Source organism: Mustela putorius, unplaced genomic scaffold (assembly GCF_011764305.1).
Source record: "Mustela putorius furo isolate JIRA1106 unplaced genomic scaffold, ASM1176430v1.1 tig00000929_pilon_pilon_pilon, whole genome shotgun sequence".
Taxonomy (NCBI): Eukaryota; Metazoa; Chordata; class Mammalia; order Carnivora; family Mustelidae; genus Mustela; species Mustela putorius.
This window is the reverse complement of record NW_025421520.1, coordinates 1,335,028-1,359,823: the sequence shown is the minus strand read 5'-3', so window position 1 is coordinate 1,359,823 and position 24,796 is coordinate 1,335,028. Positions and strand designations below refer to the sequence as shown.

General features: G+C 59.7%; 1 protein-coding gene across 3 annotated transcripts in view; it reads left to right on the top strand.

The window, feature by feature from the left end:
* Positions 1–24,198, top strand: part of DNAJB6 (DnaJ heat shock protein family (Hsp40) member B6) — a 62,775-nt gene extending 38,577 nt beyond the window's left edge. The window contains exons 6-10 of one of the 3 annotated variants that reach the window (XM_045086299.1): positions 275–403; positions 2,067–2,208; positions 2,698–2,768; positions 16,772–17,099; positions 22,846–24,198. In XM_045086299.1, the coding sequence (XP_044942234.1) occupies positions 275–403; positions 2,067–2,208; positions 2,698–2,768; positions 16,772–17,094 (665 nt within the window). In that variant the 3' untranslated portion in view covers positions 17,095–17,099; positions 22,846–24,198. Of the gene's footprint in view, positions 1–271; positions 404–2,066; positions 2,209–2,697; positions 2,769–16,771; positions 17,100–22,845 lie in introns of all 3 variants that reach the window. The other 2 variants (XM_045086300.1, XM_045086298.1) reach the window with 2 other exon arrangements.
* Positions 24,199–24,796: the final 598 nt, after the last annotated feature.

The window sequence follows — 24,796 nt, the reverse complement described above, 5'->3', positions numbered from 1 at the left end:
ATGCCGGTTTTCACGTTGGTTCCGTGGAGTGATTATATCAACAGTCTGGTTATTTTTTCCTTAGTACGTTCTAGCTGTGGTTGAATTAAACGAGCAAGTAAAGCTGCTGGTTATTCGATGGACTTGGTGGTTCTGCGGACCAGCTTTGGTCCAGCGTCCTGACGCGTCTCTTCTGATGGAGTCATGTGCTGTGAGGCGTGGCCTGTTTCCCTCCATTGCAGCTCTGCCATGCAAAATAAGTTGAACTAAAACTACCTTTGTTTGTTTCTAGAAGACCCATTCGAGGAATTTTTTGGCAGTCGTAGAGGCCCCCGTGGAAGCAGGAACCGGAGCACAGGGTCATTTTTCTCTGCCTTCAGTGGATTTCCGTCTTTCGGAGGAGGGTTTCCGGCTTTTGATTCAGGTATGAAACCCTTCGATCTGATGTCCGGTCTGTGGCCAGCGTGTGCGCCGTTCAGTTTTGGAAGGAGCGTCTGTCCTGGTTCGCGTAGCCGTGTACGTTTGCGGTGGTTTCCTGTGTACCACATCTGTACCGAGTAACCTGCGTTTTCCTCTCTCCGCTTCCCGAGAGTGTTTTACTTGAAAATCCACTTCTCCTCTTACTACCAAAGGTCAACATTTCATGAAATTCCTGGTTAAAAGAAGTCCCTTGATTTGGGGTAAATAATTGTGAAAAATCCTACATGTAGACAATCTCCCTGAAACCTTTTTTGTCTGAGCTCCTCGGTTGCTGTAAGAACAAGAGTCTTCTGGGAGGGTCCAGGCTGAGGAGACGAGAAGGGGGCTCTGGCCCTGTGCAAGCGTCCTTGGCCACGCAGAGTGCAGCCCGAGGGGGTAACTGCGGCCTTGCCCTACAGCGGCCGGCAGCTCGGTGGCACGCCTGTGACTCTTGAGTGTGAGCCCCATGCTGCATGTGGAGATCCTCGAAAATAATAAAATCTTTTATAAAAAAAGGGCAGCTCATCAACCGGAGTACTGTGCATGTGGCCTGATGTAGTTACATATTTTACCTGAAAAATTAGGATCTTTTCTTTGAAGTTCGTATAGCTCCCCTTAACAGAGGAGCTCTTGTATCTCCGGGTGCTCAGACTTCTGTGTGAATTGCTGCGTGGTAGGCGTTGGCCATGCTTGTTGGGGGCGCCGCCCTGCAGCCTGCCGCTGGGCCTCCTTCCCGTCCCACATGCTGCCAGCACCGCGCAGGCGAACGCGGGTTCAATGGCATATGGACGTTTAGGGCTGCCGCACACCCTTGCCTGCGGGACCACGCAGTGCACTGCCGGTGAGTTTGCTGAGACTCGAGGGAGAGTCCGAGAAAACCCGTTGAATCCGTCAACCAAACGGTGCTTCACTGAAGAAATGTGTGTTTCTGCCACGTGTGGATGCAGACCCTGTAGCAGCCCTGCAGAGTCTCCTGTGCAGGGGGCTGGGGACTTGCCCTGGCGTGAACGTCTTCAAGACGGACAAGTGGAAATAAGCTCCGGAAACACGGTGGTCTGCTTCAGAGATCTGTTTGCTCTTGTGGGACTTGAGGAGGTCAGGGCTTTCTGGCCTCTGCTGTGATTGCCGTGATTGAGAACGTTGTGCACAAGTGAATTATGTGGGTCCGTACTTTCCCAGTAAGTGTTCGCAGCTAAAATTGTGCTCTTTAAACTCAGAGGTTCACCCCTTCGCGGTCACTCTGCGAGGAGAAGGTAAGCAGGTTGGCTGTGGCATCCTGCGCTGGCGAAGCCGCTCTGCTCCTGCGGCCTCCCCAGACCCCTGGCCTCCTGCTCCAGCGTGGTTGTGGTGGTGGCCGGCCGGCTGTCACCAGGGTGAGCCGCCAAAGCGCGCAGCAGAGCGCTGGTGGGGAGAGGGGAGAGGAGACCGCGTGGGAGAAGGGGGGCGCCTGTTGGGCCCCCCCGGCCTCCAGAGTTGCACATGCCTGCCCTCCTGGTCCTCGTGGTTCTGGAAACGCTCTGTGCAGGCAGCGCTCCTTGGTTTGATCCGTTCTCCTGGTTTTCCTGTTACTCACACTTGCCTTGCACCGGAGCTGGACAGGCCGGTCCTGATCTTCCGTTTTCCCGCAGGGTTTACTTCCTTCGCGTCCCCGGGTCACGGGGGCCTCACTTCATTCTCGTCTGCGGCATTTGGCGGTAGTGGGATGGGCAACTTCAAGTCCATATCGACTTCTACAAAAATGGTCAACGGCAGGAAAATCACTACAAAGAGGTAAGGTGCTTATATGTGCCTCTAAAGTGGCACCGCGTGTCTTCGGCGGGCGCTTGGAGCGTGCAGTGCGGTTAACGCTGACACCAGGGGCCTCCTGTGTCTGAGTCCGAGCTTTCCCTCTGCATGGCTGCTTAGTGTTTCTCCAGTGGAGGTGGCCTCTGTGTGGAGCCACGTTCAGAGCGTGTGGCAGCGTAGTGACCGCGCAGCTGGAGAGCACAGTTGGAGGGTGAAAGCCGCAGGCCGTCCGTACTTGCAGAGGGCACGGGCACCTGGGCCATGGGCGGCCGGGCCGTGCTGGGGACGCAGCTCTGTCTGTCGGGCGGAGTGCACTTTAGGGAAGAACCGTCGTCAGTAGGTTGCTCTCCCTGGGTTCTTAGCCTGCAGCAGGAGCGGTTTCCTGTGTGCTGGTGGGAATGCCACCGTTTTAAAATAGGTAACGTTCCATGTATGGAGTCTAAAAAGAGGTCTGCGGTGCATTTTATCTTTCAGAATTGTGGAGAACGGTGAAGAGAGAGTAGAAGTTGAAGAGAACGGCCAGTTAAAGTCCTTAACGATAAATGGTAAGGAGCAGCTGCTGCGCTTGGATAACAAGTAACCGGGCCCGCGCGTGGCCGGAGCGCGAGCGGTACCGGCGCCGCCGAGGACCGGCACGAGCGCTTTTTTGGGAAGATTTCAAACGAACTCCACTTTCAGTATAATGTACCTAGTCTAAAGTATTTATACACAGCTCGCCGGAGCCCTGTTTGTCCTAGACCTTTGAGTTTCTTGTTGGGACCACATAATAGGACCATTGTTTGGGGGTTTCTGTTTTTGGTGGTTTTTTTGTTTTTTTTTTCTGTTTTGTTTTTGGTTCTGTTTCGTTTTGTTTTTATTTTGTTTTCTTGTCTTTAAAATTGTTGTAAATCTCTGTATGCACTTTGCTTTTTTATTAAACGTAACCCAAGGCGGCCGTGACTCTTTCGTACACTAACACCAGCACGGACCTGCATCCCATTGTGTTTGAAACGTGAGCCGCTAGAGTCAGCCTGCTGTGAAGTTAACATTGCCAGGATGAATCTTCCACAAAAATAATTTCAGTTCTTCTCAGTATTTAGTAGTGAGAGATATTAATGCATTAATGGTGATACATTTCTCGTTTAACAATAAATTGAGGATGTTTTTCTAGTTGTGCATGAATGCTGGCAGCCTAGTAAGATTTGACAATTGTTTAAACATGTAACGTTAAGCTTAGGTTAAAGTAAAGCTGGTAAACTGGGTCTTTGTCATTTGCTTTAAAAAAAAAAAAAAATAAATGCAAATGTGTTTGGTGCATTCTTTCCTGAGTGGGGCCTGTAGCCTTCTTGTGTCCGTGTATGATTTTCGTGCCTGGGCCTCCGGTGTCCTTCATGCTCCGCAGTTGTGTTCCTCGCGGCGGACGCAGGTGCGCGTGACCTTTGCTCGTCTTCTCCGTGTTGTCGGGGGTGGGGATTGTCCTCTGTGTCTCCTGTAAGGACGAGCCGTTCCCTGAAGCCTCTCCTGTGGTGACGTTTTTATGGGGAAGGAAGGAACAGCACTGCAGCTTTCTCATTCTTTCCAAGTAGGTTTTAGTTCTCTAGCGTACGCTTCATGCCGACCCCGTAAAGACGTGACGTGCCTGGCAAGGTCATGGGGTGACAGAGACGTGAACGTGGACAAAACCGAAGGTCGTCTTTGTTCTTGGACGTGTCAGAGCTGCCCTGGTCAGCAGTGACGACTGGGATCCCAGCCACAGGGATGTTAACTGGACATGCTTGCGTTTGAACGCCCCCCACTCAGCTTCGTTGGGGTAAGCATAGGGTTTTGCCGGAAAGACAGGAGGACCACGGGGGTAAGTTCCTTCATGACACACAAGGTTCAGTCTGTGTAGGCCCAGTTGGAAGGCATCTGGGAATTGCCCAAATATCCTAGAGTCTTTACAGAATCAAACCTGTGTTTGTTGAAAACAGTATTGTAGAAAATCCCACAGAAAATATTAAAAAAAGGGCAAAATGTAGTGTAAATTCTTACTTTATTTTTTTTAAAGATTTTTGTTTGACAGAGATGAGTACCAGCAAGGGGAAGCAGCAGGCAGAGGGAGGGGGGAAGCAGGGTCTCCTCCCCCCGCCCCCCACTAAACAGGAAGCCCGGCGCAGGACTCGATCCCAGGACCCTGGGAGCATGACCTGAGCTGATGGCGGCTGCTTAATTGACTGAGGCACCCAGGCGTCCCTTAGTGTCAGTTCTTATAGACAGCTGAACTGAGGGAAGCCATGGGAAGTGCCGAAACGTCTGGAGAAGAGAGGCACGGAGGTGTGTCACACCGAGAGGACGCTTGTGAGTTCACAGACTGAAATTGTGACACCAGAGAGCCCATTTTGGTTGGCTGTTAGGGTGGATGGTTTCTCTGTTGGGAGATACTGTAGCCAGTACCTGGAACCGAACAGACGTGGCACTGACAGTTGTCGTTAGAGGTGGGTGGGGTGAGGGGCTCGTGGGGACATCGGGCTCCTGACGAGACGTCCTGGCTAATCTATTAGAGCTTCCTGGGGGGGCGTATCGCACTCCAGCCGTGGCTTCATGTCTGCGGACCTTTGAGGGTGGCCGAGACTGTTGGGTGCACCTCCTGCAGTCAGCTCTCCCCACCATGCATGGCACAGGCAGGAGGTCTCGGACTTGCAGGGCCTTCCTGCCGAGCTGGGCAGTGCTGTTCATCGGCAGTGGGGAGCGCAGCGTTGGTTCTGCACTGGTGGCGCGGAGAGCGAGGTTCATTTTGTGAATCCGGGAGTGGGGTGGGCAACTTCGTGTCACTGAGGACGTGAAGTCGTCTCTTCGAGCCTGGGAAGACGCCCCGCGGCCCTGCGCACGCGGCAGTGGTGCTCACGCGAGGACGTGCCAGAAGACGTGCCCGCCAAGCTTGTAGTGCGGGCTCCATCTGCTGGTCGGTCCCCACGCGCTTTGGTGTTTCTGTAGCTTCAGGGACCTTTGGGAACAGGCCATGGGGCACCTGCACTGACGTACCTGTGCCCCGAGTGCACCGTGTGCACCGCTGGTCCTGCCCGCTTGGTGCTGCGTAGCTCTGTTTCGGGCGGAAGTCTTTACAGTCACGGGCGACGGGACGGCGCAGTCCTGATGCGTGTCGTGCTGCTCTTCTCCCGGTACCTGTGGCGCTCCCTCCGTCGGTCCGATCAAGCTCCGATGGACTTGGCTTCCCCTCGCTGTCCTTCACCGCTCAGAGGATCCAGAGGCGAGTTTGGAAACTCAGTAATTATGACGAGGACAATGACGAGGCTCGTGGCTGCGTGAATGGTCATTTGTCTTTTTCCCCCTTTTGACTTTCCTTGAAGGGCAAATTGTAGAAGTCCGTGCAGTTAGCTTTAGGTTTATTGAAGTTACTAGAATCTGTGTACCTAGTCTGCTGAAGTCTGCCCACCCTCCCCTTAAAAAAAAAAATTCTATCCATGTATTGGAAAGAAAGCACACAGGCAGGAGAGAAGCACACAGAGGGAGAAGTAGGCTCTCCACGGAGCAGGAGCCCAACACAGGGCTCAGTCCCGGGCAGGTGCTGGACTGAGCCACCCGGGCACCCCGGAAGTCTGATCCTTACAGAGTGGCCAAGCTCCAGGGGAGATGAGACAGCATCTTTCCAGTCATTTGTCATTTCTGTTAAGGGTCTCCTAGAGGTTTAAACTTTCTCCTTGGTTACGTGGCTCCTGGCTGTCATGCCCGCTTCAGGGACTGCTGGCCTCCGTTTCTTTCGAAGCAGTACATAGTTACTGAAAGTATTTGTATTTTCGGAGAACCCAGCAGCCTTCAGCATGTTCGGTATGGCCTGGAGGTACTGGCTACCTTCTCTGGTGGTTTTCAGGCAAGAATTTCTTAGTAAATTGAACACTTGATGCTGTGTGGTCAGGAGGGGTTGACCTATATGACCCAGTGGCTTACATTTTATTAAAAAAAAAAATGAGATTCTGATAACCATCTCGTGTGTGTCTCTGGTCAGTAACTTGTGTGTCGGGCAGGTCAACGATGCGAGGCCTTCGGGAAACGTAGACCTTCCTTTTTCTTCACCCCCATCTCCTGTCTGTATGGGCTGTGCAGTGCTTCTGCTTTGATTTTATTTTATTTGTTTATTTGACAGAGATCACAAGCAGGCAGAGAGGCAGGCAGAGAGGAGGAAGCAGGCGCCCTGCCTAGCAGAGACCCCCATGCTGGGCTGATCCCAGGACCCTGGGATCATGACCTGAGCCGAAGGCAGAGGCTTAACCCACTGAGCCCCCCGGGCGCCCCTCTGTTTTGATTTTAGATACATTTCCCAGTGTGGTCATACGGGGACCTTTCTGTTGTTGCTTGGACAGCTGTGAGGATGCCGTGGTTCCTTGAGCTGTAGCGGGCTGCGCTAATTAGACATAGACCTCGGTTGTAAGTATGGTTCACAGTTGGGATGGGGAGAGGCCAGATGCTTTTCCTTTTGGCTAAATTAGTTCCTGCATCTTGACATCGAGAGGGTCGAGGAGGGAAGGTAGAACAGTTCTAACCGTATCAGAAACGTTGGTCATAGTGGGCCCTGATGTGCAGAGACCAGGACTAACTGGGACTTCAGAGTCTCACTCGCTGGGGCAGAGGCGGACGTGGGCACCAAGAGGTCCATGAGCTCGCGGTTTGCCCTTGGGTGGCACATACTTTTTCTTGTCTCTGTGGTCAGGCAATCTCAGACTCCCTGGGTGGATGAATCGTTCATGGGGGAGCCCCCAGGGGACCATTAGTCTATGCCCTCGTGTCTGAGCATTTAGAAAACGGAGGACTCTCTTCCGAGTGCACGCGTCTAGGACTAGAGGCCCTTTGGGTGGCACTGCTGCTGGCATTGGTGCTTGAGGAAGCAGCCCGGCATGGCGGGGGCTGTCCCTCTCTGGCCGCCGTTGTTCGTCTGGGACAGCACCGTTCTGCGCTCCTTCATGCCAAGTAATCTCGAGGTGTGGTGTGGCAGGCTTGGGGCTCCGTCTTGGTTGAACATTTCTCTGCTGTGTGGACCCCTGAGCCGTAAAGGGGCAGTTTCAGAGTCTAGGAAACGGCAGTGTATTCTGTACGGGATTGAGGTGTGTGAGGGAGCAGTGACCTGCCGTCATGCCCCTGCCCCCCCGCCCCCCTTGCTGACCGCCGGGGACAGCATCCCGATGCTGAAAGTGTTCCACACGTGGACAGGAAGACCCCGGACATAGGCCTTTGTGCGTGAGTGGCAGGGAGCCTCGCCGAGGGAGCTCGGAGCTGAGATGCCGCCAAGGTTGGGACGGCTCCTTTGTTCTGCTGCTTGGGGAAGACCATGTTACGGCGGGTGACCCTGTGCCCCACGCGGGCCCTCGCCCCAGAGCTGGTGCGGCGGGGGCAGTGGATCGTAGCGCGTTGGGTGGACACGGTCTTTGCCAGAGGCAGCCCGACGTGCTGCTGGGAAGGGCGGCCCGCGCAGGAGCGTGGCTCCCGGCACCGTCGCTCTGCCCTCCTGCAGGCACGCGGCGACACTGCGGTTGTGGAGTCTGGTGCCTGTGGGGGGCTTGTTTCTCAGGCGTTTCCCCCGTTTTGTTTCTTACGTAATAGAGTCAATGATTGTTTCGGAGTGTACGTATGCCAGCCTTCCTGGTCATAGAGAACTCTTCACGTACGTACCGAGTCATCGGTTGTGTTTCTTTCCCGAACAGTGTTTTCATTTTTAAATTCTTTATTTAAATCCCGTTAGTGAACATATATATTACTGGCTTCAGGGGTAGAGTTTAGGGACTCGAGTCCTATTTAATTAATAGCCAGTTCTCCTCACCTGCCGGGCCCTGCTTTACCACCCGGCTACCCCATCCACCACCCCCTCTGGGCCCGCAGCCCTCAGTGCGTTCCCAGGACTTCAGGTTCTCTTATGTCGGTCGTCTCTGCTTGTCGCACTTCGCCTTCCTTTCTGTGTCCGTCAAACTGGAACAGTGGACGAATTCTCACGCTGTCCCTGGCGGGGTCCGCGCTAAAGCTCTGTCTGCGCTGCGGGCGCCGGCGCCCTGAACACTTCTCTCCGTCACTTCCCAGCCTGTCCCCTAAGAGGACATTAAGCACCAGTGTTTCCCGGCACGGATGGTGTGTGTGCCGTCGTGTTGGGAACACCCGATACCCTGTGCACCACACACTCACGCGCACGGGAGCAGAGGTCCTCGCAGAGTCGGGCCGGCAGAACACGGGTGTTCCGTTGCCTTCTCCCTCAGCTGCCGCCTCGGCGAGCTCGCCCCCTTTGGCCCCGAGCTGGCGTGGGGGGTGTGCCGAGGGCCTCCCGAAGCCAGGCTGCGGGCCGCTCTGCCTGTCCCCGATGGTAGGAATGTGCTGCTGACCCGCCCGCAGCCAGAGCGGATGACCTCCTGCCTGAGCCTGCGGGGTGCCTGGTAGGGTGCCAGGACGCACACCTGCGACCCGGAGCTGGAGGAGGCGAACCTGGGCTCCATGGGTCTCGCCCACCGTCTCCCCTCGTCTTCCCCTGAGCCACGGCCTGCGGACTGTCGGAGGGTCCACACCAGGCGTCCTGTGTGCGCGTCTTCATACCTTGTCCCGAAAGGCGGCTCGGGTTTGACCTTCGGTTTGATAGCTTACATCTTCCTCAGACGAGTTTTCTCTCACACCGCTGTTTAGGTCTTTGTCTCTCTAACTTCCGTGGAGCGTTTCTGCGGACAGCCGCTTTCTCCCAGAGGCCTCCAGTTCCTCGTGTGCGTGCCCGGTAGACGCACAGCTGTTCTGGGACGCCTCTTCTTTTGGCCTTACTTTATGCCGGGTCACCTTGTGTGGGCTGCAGTGGTTGCTGGAAAGGGCACCTTGTTCCCAACCCTGTCTGGGTGCTCCTAAGGGCTTGGAAGCGAACGGCACAGTCTGCTCAGGTGCCCGCCCCTGCCCGATTTCCTTCATTGATTTTCCTTTATTGTCTCACGCGAGTGAGAACGGAAGTTGCATATCGCCGTCTTGTCCAGTGGCTTCAGTGCATTCTTGGTTCACTGTTGCTGTTTCTTTTTAGATGCAGCGGGGAGGGCAGAAGGAGGGAGAGAAGTTTTTTTTTTTTTAAGATTTTTATTAGTGAGAGAGCAGGAGCATGGAGGAGGGGCAGGGGGAGACCAGATTCCCCACCGAGCAGGGAGCCCAGTGTGGGGCTCCATCCCAGGACCCTGAGATCACGACCAGAGCCGAAGGCAGACACTTGATCTTTCCTGAACCACCTAGGCGCCCCTTGGCTTACTCTTTTTTAAATAGTATCAATCTTTTATTTTTTTCAAAGATTTTGTTTTATCCCTCCTGAGCCGGGAGCCCAACGTGGGGCTCGATCCTAGGACCCTGGGATCATGACCTGAGCCGAAGGCTGATGCTTAACGGACTGAGCCACCCAGGCACCCAAGGACAGACTTTTTTTTAAAGAAAGAGTTCCTTGGCCCTTACCTCGCTAGAGCACTCCGTCGACCAGCTGGTGCCTTCCCACTGGCCACACTGGGGTTGGACGTGGAGTCGAAGCGCTCCGCTTCCTGAGCAGCTGGTCTGGGGCTGACTCGGGCAGGGCAGAAGCACCTTCACGTGCTGTGCGCGCTGACAGAGGCTCTAATGTCCATTGTGGTTCTCTGTGTCACCGCGTTTTAACATGAAGATGTCCCCTGGCTTTGTTTATTTAAATTTCCTTTTAAAGAGAGGGTCAGGGCAGTGTTGCTGACGGGTCGTGTTCACCGCTGGCATTGAGGAGACGCAGGCCTGGGTCTCGTCGGGCCCCCTGGCGCAGCCATGGCGCACGGGAGGCACCTCCTGGCGCTGTGCGCCCTTTCCTCGGGCGGGGGTACAGTCCCCGGGTCACCCCCGGTGTGTCTTGCTGAGTAAAACAGCTGTAGCAGTTCCTGGGCACATATCTCCATCTAAAACAGATTTCTGAAAGATTTAACGGATACCAGGATTTCACAGAGGGTGGAGTAACTGAGAAGAGACTGGAGAAATCACATTATGTGAGTATGTGAACCTGCAGAAAGAGAATGTTTATTCTGCTTTATGATGAGCCTGGTCAAGGTTTGTTTCAGTCAGTGCCAGTTATATCACCTGTCCCGTCTCCGGAGGTCCTGCTTCAGAGCGGTGCTTACTGAGGACTGTAGGGCCAGCAAGCAGGCCCAGCAGCACGCTTGGGGCCCAAGGGCTCCTTTCCCAGTTCAGGGGACACCCCCGCCTGCCATGCCCACGCTGGTCCTGTCCTCCCGTGGCTCTGCTGCAGCAGGAATAGGGCTGTATGACCCTGAGACCTCCGGCAGGATCGCTGCAGGGTCCTCGGGGGTGGAGGGCGGCTCGCAGGTGGCCGCTCCTTCCTGCACCGTTCTCTTCCTGGCATGGTCCTCCGTCTTCTACCATTGGGTTGGACGCAGGGGTCGGCAGCGTCCTACGGTAAGGGCTTCAAACGTGACCCCTTGTCCCAGGATGGGCCCAGCTCTGTGGAGGGAGGCCCAGTGATTCTGGATGGATCCAGGAAGGCCAGCCACAGACGAGCGTGTGAAGCCCTAGCTCGCGATCCTCTGCTGTCTTCGGTTTCCGGCTCAGGATCGTCCTCCAGCCAGCCGGTGGCTGCCACAAGGTGCAGGATAATCCCAGCGGAGGGCTTGGTGTTCCCGGTCCTGCTGGCTTCAGTGCTGCTGTGACACATTCTGCCGGGGCTGTGGGGTAAGTGGGATCCAGCCCCGTCCCACCCCTGCCCCTGCCCCCAGCCGCTCCGCAGGGTTTGTCCCAGAAGCTGTGCGTGTGGGGTCTCCCTGGGAGGCCCTTGTGCTTTCGGGAAGCATCTGGCCGTCCCCGCATTTTTCAGGCGTCTGCCCGCTGTGCAGCCTCGAACACCACACGGTCGACGCCACACGGGAGCTTTGAGGTCTTAACAGAGGCCTGTCGAGGACCCACGCCTGCCCGCTAGCCACGGGAGAGGCGCCGTGGGCCAGGCCCGGCTGTGGGGCAGGTGGTCGTGTGGGGCGGCCACACTGAGGAGGTGCGGTGCGGTGCCTTCTGGCGCCTTCCGGCCTTGGCTTCAGCCGAAGTACTGGGGGGAGCCGGCAGCGCCGGGCCTCGGGGTGCAGCTTCCTTGCAGACTGCTCCGTCCTGGCCCCTCGTGTGGGTCACGTGCCCCGCGGCCCAGGTGGCAAACTTTGTGCTCTCCCTGGCCTTCACCCCAGATCTGGGTTCCATGTTCTGCTCCCAGCCCTACAGCCCCTCCCTGCTGGGGCCTGGGCCCTGCTGTGACTTGGTTTCCCTTCAGGTGATTGGCCATGGTGTGCTTTCCGGGTGTCTGATTACTCGGAGAACTAGTCCTTGCCCCCCTAGGGAGCAGGCGCGCTGGTCTGCCTGCCCGGTCCCGCTTGTGTGTCCCGGTGTCCCGTGTCCACCATTTGCTGGCCGGGACGGAGTCCTGGTTGAGACGCGTGCTCGGACCCCCTCGGTTGAGGAGACATCTGAGGCTCTGTGACGCGTCTGTGTCCCTGTTCCTGTCCCAGGCCGGCCCGTGGCCAGTGTGTCCTCCGTCCCAGGCCGGCCCCGGTCTGTGCCGCTCCCTGTGCTGCTTTCCCTCCCTTCTTGCCTCACTAGCTGTTGGTCCTCGGTGCTGCGTCCTGGCCGAGCCTGACGTGGGTGGCACTGACCTCGTGGTGGTGCCGTGTCCGGTCCGCGTGCGTCCCACACTGGTCTCCTGCAGCAGCACAGGCCAGGCCCTGAGGTTTGACTGAATCTTCCGACGGGCCGGGGTGCGTTTTTGGATGATGTTTGTGCCCACTCCCTCTGGGTGGGAGTGCTCCTGGTCTCAGGGAGTGTGGCCCTGCCTTGCCCGTGCCCCTGCCGTGGAAAAGCAGTCACGACCGAGGCCTTTTGGATTGTACTTATTTGGGGAACAGTGATCCTGTTATTTCTGGAGGATTGTTTTCATTTGCATGTCATCAAGCCGGACTGTGTCTGGGCTCTGTTTGGGGAGAAGAGCGAGGTGCCAGAGGGGGCCGGGGCCGGGCCCGGGGCCGGGCCACCGCGGAGCATTCCTGTCATAGCTTCCTGGTGACTTCAGTGCGCTTTGGCTCGGGAGCCTGGCAGAGCACGTCTGTTTTTAAATCTTGTAACTTGGTGCTGGGGGCAGGACCAGTTCAGGCGTCTTTAGTTTTTCAAATGAAAACGGTGTTCGGACTCTCGTCAGCAGCAGGAAGCTTATTCATGCGCACGAAAAGAGGCCGCAGAAATCACAGCGACATAGTCCATTGCGCGTGGGTCACGGAGCTCGGTGCGGCTTATGTTCTCCAGGTACTTGGTGTGTGCGTCGTCCGGTACAAACCAGTCCACGGAACTTGGCTGCCGCGTGCTGCGCGCCACAGGAGGGGAGTTCTGGTACTTCACGGAGGACAGAACATCTGGAGAAACCCATTGAAGCAAAGAAATAAAACGTGGCTTTCCGCAAGTGTGGCTTTGGGTCTGGGGATGACGCACGGAGGATGTTGTCGGGCTGGCTTTTGTTCAGAAAGTCGTCCGTGCCACCGGGGCCCCCGTGCGTTCGCAAGTTGCCCGCGGGTGGGCTTGCCCAGGCGCGTGCTGCCTGCCGCCCCCCGAGCGCCCAGCAGGGAATCAGGCCTGCTCTCCTGTGTCCCTGGGCTTCCGTCGGAACCGAGGCTGGAACAGACGCTCTGAAGGGGGGGGTGGGGGGCGGGCGTGCTCTGGCCCAGGCGTGGTGGCCCAGGCGGGTCGGTGCTTGGGACGGTGAACGGGACTGCCTCGAAGCTCAGCAGAGGTGAAGCCGGGTCTGTCGCTGCAGCACGGACCCTCAGAAGCTCCCTATGCGTTGCTACAACGCATAGGGAGCAGTGGGGGCCTGACCCGCCCCTTCGTAACCAGTCCATTCTGGGACGGGGCACGGGATGTCCTTCTAGACGCTCCTCCCTCTCCGTCCCCCGTCCCCGTGCCTCTGGGTCTGCCGCGGCGAGGGGCACTCAGCCTGGGGGACTTCCCGCCCCTCTGCAGGGACCAGGGCCCCTGCCGGTGCTGTGGGCTCTGCGGCGGGAGGCAGGCACCGGGCGGGGCTCCGAAGGGTCCGGTCCGGGGAGCACCGTCGTTCTTCAGACCAGCACTTGTGTCCCCTTCCTCAGTCTCAAGGTGTCCATGCCCCCGACCGGGAGATGGTGGCCTCCTGGTTTCACAGACCTGTCGGGCCTGTGAGCTTGGTGCGCTCGGAGTGGACCCAGTGAGTGCTTGATCGGGTCCGTGGACTGAGCCCTTGCAGGTGGTTTCGAGCGAGGAGTTGGGGCAAGACCACGATCTAATCTTTGCTTCTCATTCCCTTCCTTTATCTCTTTTCTCGAAGTCATTTTTTCTGGTGTTTGAGACACTGTCCAGTTTTGTGGGAGTTTTGTGGGGTCAGTGACATGATGGTCCTTGCTCCAGACCCGAAGACCTCAGGAGCTCTTGGTGAAGTGATGGGCCTGGGGGAGTCCTCTGTAAGGGTTGACTGGGTGGCCAGGAAGACAGTGACGTGTGGGACAGTAGGTGCTAAGCTGCACGTCTGAGCACTGTCGCTGTGGACCCGACAGCCGAGCTCTCGGCCCTGGCCGCCCACCCCGATCACGCGCTGATGGCCGCTGCAGGGCCCGCGCAGTGGGGCTCGAGGGAAGGAGCCTCGTGGGCGTGAGGCCTGAGCGCAGCGGCACTAGGATTTGCTGGGGAGCACAGGAGATAGACGCCGACCTCTGTCCGGAGCTGGTGGCTGGGCTTGGGCACTTGGGACAGGAACCTCATGCCCGGGTCGCCCCGCGGGACCCCAGCTTCCCGTGCCCTCCTGCAGTCAGTGACGTGCTTGCCTCCTGTGCATGTCCGGATCCAAGAGACGTGGGAGACATGGCTCCTTCCCCCACGTTTGTGGAGGGCCTGGAAGCCTGCAGCGTGCACGTGTTGTCTGTCTCTCCGTATTCCGAGCGTCCCAGACTCGTCCTCGAGCTTAACGTCTTAGAGACTTCGGGATTCTAACCACACAGCAAACCCAGAACGTGACGCGTGCCTGTCTGGGCCTGGGGAGCGCGGTGGGTTTAGCGCAGAGAGGCCTGTGTGCAGGCGGGACGGCCCAGGCCTGGCGCTGCTTCCTCGGACGGTGGCTTGTGCGGCCCTGTGGCGGCCTTCCACCTCGGACGACGAAAGCAAGGCCGGCGGTCTGCGCCCTGATCCGCCACCGCCGCCTCCGTGGGGGGGTCCTGGGCGGCCGTGGCTGCAGGTGCTGTGGAGGCGACAGGGAGGCACCTCTTCTCTGACAGGCGCTGGAGTGGCGGGCAGGGAGCGCCTCGGATCCGAGGACCCCTAGGTGCGGTAAGTAAGCGGGGGTGGGCGTGACGCCTCCCATGTGCCCCGGTGCCCTTGCCACGTCCGGGCCGGCTGCCTACGAGGCCAGGCACTTATGGGGAGGTCTGGACCATGTTCTGAACTTGGGCTGACGTGTTCTTCAGTCCCACGGTTGATCCCAAGGTGTGACACTGGGGGACTGGGAGGGGCGGCCCGTTTTCCTTCTGGGGCCAGCTTCCTTCCCAGGTGGAGAGCAGGCTGAGCAGGGCCCTTGGAACGCTCAGGGCGCAGAGCTGGTCCTGGTGTCTGGGCCACCCTGCCGGCCAGTGCTCTGGTGCCCCGGCCACAGGCCCCTCCCTGTGTGTGGCTGGCAGCGGGGCGCCCGTGGCCACTGAGGTCCTGGCTCCTCGCCCTCACCCCCCGCCACTGCAAATTCAGGCTTTGAAGTCATGTCCCCGGCCAGCAGGGACCCCTGTCACCCACTCCCTGGGGCCTTTGCCATGTATCTGGGAGCCATACTTCTGTTGTACCTGCCCCAAACAACACGATGCCTCGTAGCAGACCACAGACCCCTGAAGCGGTGGGCTCCCCGAGTGCTCCCCCAGCCTCGATCTTGGCTCCGTTCGAGGTCCCTGCTGACTGCCTTCCTGCTGCAGACGCAGGGTGGCCCTTGGCTGAGGCGCCCACCCCAGAGTGACGTGACTGCCAGGTCCGGGCGGCCCTGTCCTCTTAGTCCTCTGACTCAGTCACCAGCTCAGGTTTGAGTCTGAGACTCAGCGGTCAGAGGCCCTCCCCAGAGACGTCTGCCCGGGCCCCTCGCGGGCTGCCGGGCATTCCCTCCCTCCGTGAAGGTCCGCCTGCGTAAACGACCCCAGAGCTGACACATGATCTCGGCTGGCAGGTGGGGCGTGTGGGCAGATGCGGGACAGAACTGGATGGGGGCTCGTGGCCAGGCCTCACTGCGGGGCCGGGGGTCCGAAGGCCAGAACACGGGGAGCGCCTGTGTTGCGTCCAGAGCTGGGGGGATTTTCAGATTCCCGCTGGGAAACCCGCCATGCCAGCTGCGTGTTGCGGGCTGCCCCAAGACTTCCTGTTTCTCTAATAATTTCTCTTCCTGGTGTGGGTTCGCCGCCTCCAGCGCGGCCATGACTGCAGTGGCCGGTGCTCCCGTGTGAGGGCAAAGGTCATACCAGGGCTCGGGGGCCGGAGCTGGAGGCTCCGAAGCTGATCCGGGAGAAGGGCTTCTGCGGGCTCTGGAGGAACGGAGGCGGGCGCGCTCTTTGCAGTGCCGAGCTGGGGCCCTGCTGTGAATGAGCGTGTGCCACCTGGCACGGGAAACGTGCGGACGGCCCGACGCACTGTGTCTTGGGAAGTGGAGCCAGTGCTGCTCTGACAGGCCTAGCGTGCCGAGACCTGTGCGCTTGGAGTTTGCACCAGGAAGACGGTGGCCTTTCCGTGGGGCTCTGGTTCTACGCGTGGGCTGTCTGGCCATCCGGTGATGCTTGCTTCCCTCGTGGTAGATGCCCCCCTCCCTGTATGGGGCAGAGCAACTGCAAGGCTCAGGGAGCGGCCTGGCCTCCCCGGGCTTGTTCCCGGGGATGGAGGCGAGTGACGGCGTCATCTGCATACTCAAAGGACACCTTCCTTTAAGCTGCGCGTCTGGCCATTGAGAGCCTTTAGAGAACGAAATCCGAGATTTCAGTGGTCATTATAGCTTGTTTTCTGATTTTACTTATCGTGTCTAACGTGCGAAACCGCTTTGTTTCTACAAGTAGACACACACCTTTCCAAGCAGTGAGGATGGTCCCACCTCGGACGTGTCTCTGGGGTGACAGACGATCTGTGCAGTCCCGGCCTCGGCTCTCTGCGGGCAGGGAAACAGGCCGTGAGGTCCCACCTCCCGGCCAGCGGACCTCTCCTCCCCTTAGAGGGACAGGTTCTAGAATCCAGGCTGCCCGGCAACGGGACGGGAGGCTGCATCTGGAGCCTTTTCCTAGCAGGGTGCTAACCATTGGGTTGATCTTTGTGGAAAGTCTGGCCCCCGCTGGCTTTTAGTAGGCCGTGTGCTCTCCTGACAACGTGTGCAGTTGCTGGTGTGCCCTGAGCCTGCCCATCCACCCCGCCCCAGCTTAAGGTCAGGCCCGGATAGCCTAGGTGGTGGACTCAGCATCTCTCTTCTGCAGAAGCGTGGGGGCCCCAGGACAGGTGCAGAGAGGAGCCGTGAGCTGATGCCCGCCCCGTCCTGTGCTTGCAGGTGTGGCCGATGAGAACGCGCTCCTGGAGGAGTGCCGGCGCAGAGGCCAGAGCGCGCTGCCCGCCCAGCCCGCCAGCACCAGCGGCCCGTCGTCGAGGTCTCACAGGCCGGCCTCCCTGCCCAAACCCGAGTCTGAGCACGTGCGCGAAGAGGAGGACGAGCCAGGCAGTCAGCGGGCCGCCGGCAGCCCCTGGGACCCCTCCGTGCTCTCTGCAGGTGTGCAAAGGGAAACCAAAGCGGAGCTTCCCCGCGGGGACGCTGCCCCTCCCTCCCGAGACCAGAGAGGACCGAAATCGCTCCTGTGCTGTTGTGTCCTGACCTGAGCGTGGTGAGGCTGGGCGGGGGCGCGCCAGCGGCTGCTCAGAGCACAGCGGTGGGAGGAGGCCCCTTGTGCTCAGCTCCCCTCCTGTGAGACCCCCCAATTAAATCGGGGTGCCCGTCTTCCACGGTGCTGTGGAGTGTGTTGTCTTGGGCAGAGGATGACAGGTGCTGCTTTTACCTTAAATGTCCCTTTTTGTCACTCTGCGCTTAGGCTTGAGCTCGAGCTGCTCACGCATCCTGCGGGCACCCTTCGGCAAATGTCTTGCATTTGCTTCCTCACCCTGTCCTCCCCCTGCGCTTGGTTACAGAGACAGCAGAGCCCCTGGCTGGCCCTCCTGTCACCCCGCCTCCCCGGGGGAAGCTGGAGCGTCTCGGTCCCGCCCTGGACGCGCTGGGCGTTCACGACCTGTGTCCCCAGAGCCCGGCTCTGCCTTCCTCTGGCTTCTCGGCTTGTAATTTCTCATAGAGCCCTAGTGGGGCTTTGAAGTGAGCTCCCATAGAAGGTCCCGGGTTATTTCTGAGAGGACGGCTGTGCTGTGGCTTTGACCTGTGTTCTGAAGTCCTGGGTCAGGGGGTCTGAATTCTTGGTCAGTGTGACGCATTCGTGCCCATCTTTGTTGCCGCCACGGGGGCAGCACGGTGGCCGTCGTGTGCTGTGTGGTAGGGAAGACCTGCGTCCTCGGTCCCCTGTGTTAGGGTGACGTGAGGGTACGTGCGAGGCTCAGTGCGGGCCTCAGCAGAGCACACCGTCGCAGCTGTCCCCTTCCTGCCCCAGAACTTTGTCGGACAGGTGGCGCCTCGCAGCCCCTCCTGGTCCTCCTCAGGGTTTTGTGGAGGACGGAAGGAAGGCGCCACCCGCTTGACTGGGTGTCCTGGGGCTTCGAACCGCAGTGGGAGTGTACACGAACCGCAGTGGGAGTGTACACGGGACACATGTGGCTCCCAGCTCCGCCCGGGGCGGGGCTGACACAAACCGATGGCCCCTAATGGAGACATTAGCCTTTCCCTGTGTAATTGAATGACAACTGGAGGGAGTCGGAAGGGCTGTATGAATTCAGAAAGAGTTCATTCTGCCTTGAACGGGCGTGTGGACATTTTCCCGGGATCGATTGTCAGCTCCTGGGACCGGTAGTCTTTGGGCAGGGGGCAGGCTTGTCTATTCTGTTTGCCTGAACGAGTCACTGTTAAGACGGTGATTTAGGGAGCCCTGTCTGTCTGGTTGGAAGGACGCCATAAGCCTAGCCCCGTTCCCAAGAATAAGGTGTGCAGAGATGGGCCCCCTGGTAGTCTTCCCCGCCACATAGCCAGGCTTCCGCGGCAGGACGGGGGCTGTGCTGTCCCCAGCAGAGCCGGCCCAAGGGGCACCTCCTGAGTTCAGAACGAGGCCCATGCTTCCCGGCGACACTGCTTGTTTGCTCTAGAACCGAGACTTCATCTGCCGAGTGCAGAAGGAATGAGCTTCTTGGAGAGTCCTGGGATCGTAGGGTTTTTTATTCTTCTCCCTGAAATCTAATGGTTTTGTCAATTTGTACCATCAGGCCCCCTCTAAGCACTGATTTAGCCCTGGCACAAGTCTTAGACCCACGAGGCCAGGGATGGACTCCTGTCGTGTCGAGTCCCTTCTCCTGGGCTGTGGAGAGACCTGGTGGCTTGCCTTGTATTCCCAGAGTGTAACCCCTCCCTGGTGGGGTGGCGGTGGCCAGAGCACCTTCCGGGGGCGGGGTGGTTTCTGATGCTGTTGAATCACCATGAGTAATGGGGTCTTGAAAAGATTGTCGGGTTAAGTCACAAGAAATTACAGCCTCGAGCCCCATACAGATTGTACGGTGCGCTCATGCCAGATGCTTAGATTGTCTTCTCAGCTGTCCCCAAAGAAGGGTCCACAGACGGAGAAAAGGACGTGACAAAATCGCAGTCGGGCACGGAGCCGGCCAGGGCTGTGCGGAGTAGTCCGACTGCCCCTCCGCCGGGTTCCTTGCTGCCGGCAGGAGGCTTTGCTTCCCTGCACAGACCTGCAGCTCGGGGTCCCATGTTGCAGATGCGGGTGTCGGCCAGCAGTGAAGGGGTGCTGGGGCCCCTCCTGGGGGCAGACGCCCCGGAGCTCCGCACGAGCCCTGGGCTCGGGACACCTGGACGCCAGCCCCAGGTGGTACAGCCTGTGTGCTCTGGTGTGGCCTAGCGCGTCCCATGGCGGCTTTGTGCCACGTTCCCAAGCCTTGGGTGATTTCTTCTTCAGGGTGAGCACCCAGTCAGGAACTTGTTCCCGGGGCGCCTCGGTGCAGGAACAGCTCCCGGACAGAGGGGCCCGGGGAGCCCGCCGGAGGCCGTGGGGCGTGGGGGGCCTGGCCGCTCTGGGAGGGATGCTGCTGGGCTGGAGGCGCACTCTCGCCTGCCTCTGCTGGGGACGCTGCATTCGTTGCTTCTGGGAGGGGTTCCCACGGGGTGGCAGGCCGAGGGCTGCCGCGCAGCGAGCTGCCATGTCTGCGCAGGGCAGGCCGGGGTGGCGACCACGGTGCAGCGGGGTGGTGGCTGGTGGCGCGGTCTTGCCCAGCTGTCGTGGCTGTCCCTGGGCCGTTGCTCTGCACACCCAGCCTCCTGTCCTGTCCGCCAGCTTCCCTCCGGGGACAGAGGCTTGTCAGCGTTGCATGCTGCGTGTCACCTGGACACGGTCCGAGTCCCGTGTTGAGGAAGGAGTCATGCTTTTCCTGTGTGGACCCCGCTTGGAATGCATGAGCCAGGGACACGGAATTGTTCAGAAGGAAAATTAAAGTTACTCAACATGAAGAAAATTCACGAACAAAAGTCTAGAATTGAGTCCTGAACTTTGTTTTGTTTCCTGCATGGGGGTTGGAGGGAAGCGCATGAGCCAGGCCGCCGGGGGCGGGGCCTTGCCTGGGGCTTGGCTGCCGGGCCTCCCTCCCCAGAGGCTGCGTCGGCTGGGCTTTGAGGTCTGAGGTCGGCGTCTGCAGTGACACTGGTGCATCAGACACGTGGCAGTCTTTTGACATGGTTCCCCAGGTGGGACCCTGGGTGCCGGGTGGCACTCGTGCTGGGCATCCGAGTGGCCATTCTGTGGATTCTGTGGACGGACCAACTGTGCCGGGTGGCGGGAGGGCCCCTTCTCTCGGACTCATTGTCCCCAGACACAGATGCTCGAAGGAACTACCCTAGTGATTCTGCTTTACCGTGGAGCTCGGCGGTACCTGCCTCACCTGTCTGGCCTTGGCGTCGACCTCGAAGTCCCAGGGCCCTGGTGTCCAGGCTCTGCGCTGCGGTCCCATTGTCCTGCAGTTTCAGATCCTTAACATCCGAAGGGTGTCTCTATTCTATGATCACGCTGCCGCTTTGTCCTGGGGACGGGGCTGGTGAAAGCTGCTTTGTGGCTGCCCTGCAGGGTTCAGAGCAGACGGTTTGGGCTTGGCTCGGATGCCGCTTGAGGTTGGGCCACAGGTGCGGGCTTGGAGTGGGGTCGGGGGTCGGGGGTGGGGACCGGGGAGTGGGACCGTAGCTAGTCCCTGTGGAGCCTCTGCCTCGGGCCCTCTCCGAGCCCCAGGCCCTTGGCTCCCAGCACCTGCTGCAGACAGAGGCGGCTCCGGGTGCGCTGGACTGCTTGTTCTCGTCCGCTCTGCGCACTTGCGTCTAGTGACTGGGGAGCCCCGGGCTCCTTGAGGCTCTGCTGGCCACCGTCTTTGAAGGAGTGGTTGCAGGCAGTGCCTGAGCAGGGTCTTATGCCCGTGAGGCCCTGGGCCTGTCCGTAGCCTCGGGCTGGCCAGTGTCCCTCATGGGTCCCAGACGCACGGGACAGGCACCTCCCGGGTGGGACAGGTCCGTGGGGTCACAGGCCCAGAATCTTGTCATCTGTGCTGAAATTCCTTTAGTTGGTTCCACATTATTCTTCTGATAGCGCTCTACAATTAAAAATGCCTTGTGAGGGGCATGTTAATAGGGACTTGGAGCAAGGTGTCGCTGTCCCATGTGGGCCTGTCTGTGCAGTGGTAGCCAGTGCCCACTGGGGGCTGCGGCTGGAACATGGCAGCACCGAGCCCAGCCTTGCCCGGCGTGTGCCCCGGGGCTTCAGGGTCCCTTCTGGGTCAGGTGTTAGGACTTTATGACTGGTGTGGGGGTCGGGGGCCCCAGCTGCCAGCTCCACGGCCCCATCATGTTCCTCCGGGGCCGCCTCCCTCGTCCTGGGTTGTGGAAGTGACAGCCCGGTAGAGCACGCCCAGGCGGCACGGGGCGCGCGGATGGGGACGGACTCCTCGCCTCCCTCCGACGGGCGTCCCGAGCTTCCAGCCTGCGGGGACAGCGCAGCCGGCGTTTCTTCTTCTTGGGTTACTGTCCATGTGGTCGAGTCTGCTGGGGGAGAGGAGGCCTTCCTCCCCTCTGCGAAGTGATGCCTGCAGGGAGTCCGAAGCCAGGGGCCCCGTCCCCCGCTTGGTCGAGCCTCCAGTCACTCGTGAGGCCTCTGAACCCCACTCCCAGTGTGTGCCTTCGGGGCCACGGGCCGTTGGGTGCACCGCTCACGGCTGGCCTGCGAGCCCCCCGGGGGAACGATTCTGTCGGAGGTTTCTCCACAGGAGACCCACCTGGGACTGGACGGGCCACCCTGGTGTCCCCTGTTGCTCCTCCTTTGTGTAATCTCGTCCGCTAACGGACCCACAGACGTGTCCCCGGACTGGCTCTGCCTCCCTGTGTGACGCCTCACGGTGGCTGTTTGGTCCGCTCCCCGGACTCCCCTCTCCCGTGCCCTGCCGCTCTGTCTTCTCCCTCCTGTGGAAAACCCCGAGGCCACGCTCGGCGTGCAGGAGGCAGGCGTCCGGGGGGGGGGGGGCTCTTCGTGCGTTGGCTGTCGGACCCCGTCTCACGGACAGAGGACCCACGTGCCAGGGGTTGCGGTTCTGGGGAAGGACGAGTGTTGTGCCCCGTGGTGTCTGCTGACAGGCCGCGTCTGAGTCCCAGACGGGAGAGGGGGCCCCACAGTGTGGCCATGTCCTTGAAAATCCCGAGAGTGCCTTCAGGGGGTCTTCTGGCAGGTTCAGGGGCCGAGGGCGTTGAGGCCCAGGCCCACGGTGCCGGCCCATTGAAATCTAGCGTTGTTCCCCGAAACCAGCATCAGCCCGTGGGCTGGCTCGTCTGTGCTGTTCTGCCACCGTGTTGTTCAGACCCATCCGCTCGAGGTCTTGAGTCACTTCCGCAGAACCAGAGCTGGGGCTCTCCAGGGGGTGAGGAGGTGAGGGCTCGCCTGTCGCTCTTCCGCCTCCACGTACGTGGAGCCATGGCCTGCAGGAGACCGAAGGTTCTCGTCCTCAGAGGAAGCGAGGGAATGGGTGGCCCAGAGCCGGGGAAAGGAGCCCCGCCCACAGCCGGGCTGCCCCGTGGATGGGACTCCGGCCTGGCCGGGGCTACAGGGAGCCCGTCCCCCAGGCCGTGTCTGCCCGAATTGGTTGGGGCGCGGGGTTTCGCGCGGGTGCGGGGTGGGGTTGGAGGGTAGCAGAGGGGAGCGTGGGCTGCATGCCCGCCCCCTGCGTGGCTGGGACGCTCTTGGAACCGTGTCATAGGGCTCGCTGTGGGGTGGAGCGAGGCAGCCGGGGCTTCTGCTGAGGTCCAGGTGTGGCCTGGACAGAAGCAAGAGACTGGCTTTCCTGTGTGGGTTTTTTTCCCTAAACGCGGGGGAGTGTTTGGAAACATGTCGGCCTCTTAGTGGGGAGGCAGCCGTTGTTCTGCACAGTGTTTCACGAGCCGTGTTTCCTTAGGATCTAAAGAAGGTGGCAAGAGGAAGAAGCAGAAGCAGAGAGAGGAGTCCAAGAAGAAGAAGTCGACCAAAGGCCACCACTAGACGGACTCGCGGCCACACTCGCTGCCCGAGCTGGTGCCCCGGCCGGCTCTGTGTGGTCGCGGCACGCGCTAGCGCCACCTGCTTTGCCTCTGTCCCAAGACCACACCTCCTCAGCTCGGGGACGCGGAGGAGCCGGCAGTGACGGTCGTGGGTGGCGGTGGCCCAAGTGTGGAGCCTGCCCGGACTGCCCTCGCTTCTCCCAGCACTAAATCCGATCGCGTCTTCCCGGAGTGGCTCGGGACCCAGCTCCTTCTTTCCAGCCTTTCAGCCACCAGCTGCCGGGCTACTTAGAGCTCTCGAGGTGTGACAGGCAGAGAACGGAGTGTGTGTTCGTGGAATGGCTTCCTTCCTTCCTGGCCGCAGATTCCTGGGAGCTAGCGCCAGGGAAGGGCAGGGTGGCGGAGCGGTCTGGTGCATCGGGTGCCCGCCACACGGTGCTCTGTCCTTCAGACGGGGGCGGGGGGTGCTAGACCTTCCAGCAGCTCAGCAGCCGGCCTGGCCTGGCCCATATGGGGGCCTTGGGGTGACTCACTTTAGATATAAAGTCATTCCTTCCGTTTACTGTAGTTTTAGTCTCTAGCCTGAACTTAACTTCAGAGACCGTTTAAGTTTTGCTAAAAGCCTTCTTTTTTTTTTTTCTTGGACCCTTAATTCTTAGCATATGCACAGGATCCTACAGAATTTTGTTGGGTAAATGTCATCTCTGGGTCTTAGTTTAAGTGATGCTGGGGAAGGACGGACGAGGTGTTGACACACACACACACACACACACTCACTCTCTCACTCTCTCTCTCTCTCTCACGTGCCGGTACGGACAGGGAGGCTGAACAGAGTGTGTCCGCCTGTAAACATTGATTCCTTTGCAAACATTTTTCCTGGCAAGATTCTGTGCGGTTTCCTGAGCTTCTGTCTTTGCATGATCAGCTGCTGCTTAGCCCTCTGCTCCCGACCAGACCCTGCCCGGCCCTCACCTTCCCTGCAATGCGCCCTGCCCGGGCCGCCCCTCCTCAGCCCGAGGGCGTGTTCACCTCGTGCTTGCGTGGGAGCGGGAGCGAGGGGGCCGGGCACTCGCGTCTGTGGCCGCGTCATGGTTGCGAGGGCCGCCAGCGGGTGCAGCCTTTGAATTTAAGACGACTGTTACAGGCAGGTTGGCTTGCTTTGGCTTTGTGGGGCGGAGGTGTGGACTGGCGGTCACTGCTTATGGGGAAACCTGCCCATGGAGGTGTCCTGTGTTTTCAGTGGTACCTACAGAAATAAAACGTAAACGCACCGCGCTGCTGCTCCGTGACGTCCTTCCTGGTGCCTGCACGGCGCCCCGTTACCAGCCGTTAACGGTGAAGACCGTTCTGGTCTCTCAAGCCTGCAGTCGGGAGCGATCCAGTGCGGGTTGGGGCGAGTGGCCGGGTCCGGGACGACTGTAGGGGGAGGGCTTGTGTGAGGACTGCACTCCCGCTGAGCTGACCTCGGGTGAGCCCGAGGCTGGCTGGCAGGGAGGGGCAGCAGAGGACTTGGGGGACGAGTGCTGTTTTGCCCGTCCGGGCCACAGGCGCGGCGTGACGAGGGCTACGCTGTGAACCACACGATTCTGGGATAAAAAGGCCCACAAAGGACCTAGAGCCTCTCACAAGGGGATGTGTGGCCTGTGGCTGTTCGTAAGGTGCTCGCCCATGGGGATCTGCCGTTGGCACCTGGGGAGGGTGGGAGGCAAGGTTTAGAGCCTCGGTCCGTCACCGTGCTCTGAGGCCAGCCATGTCGGGACATGACATCTGTGGGACGGTGTCTTCGAGCCACACCTGGAACTGACTTCCGTCCAGCTCGGGGGCCCCTGGGCCTCACAGGCCCCGCAGGCGGGCAGCCCTCAGGCCTGG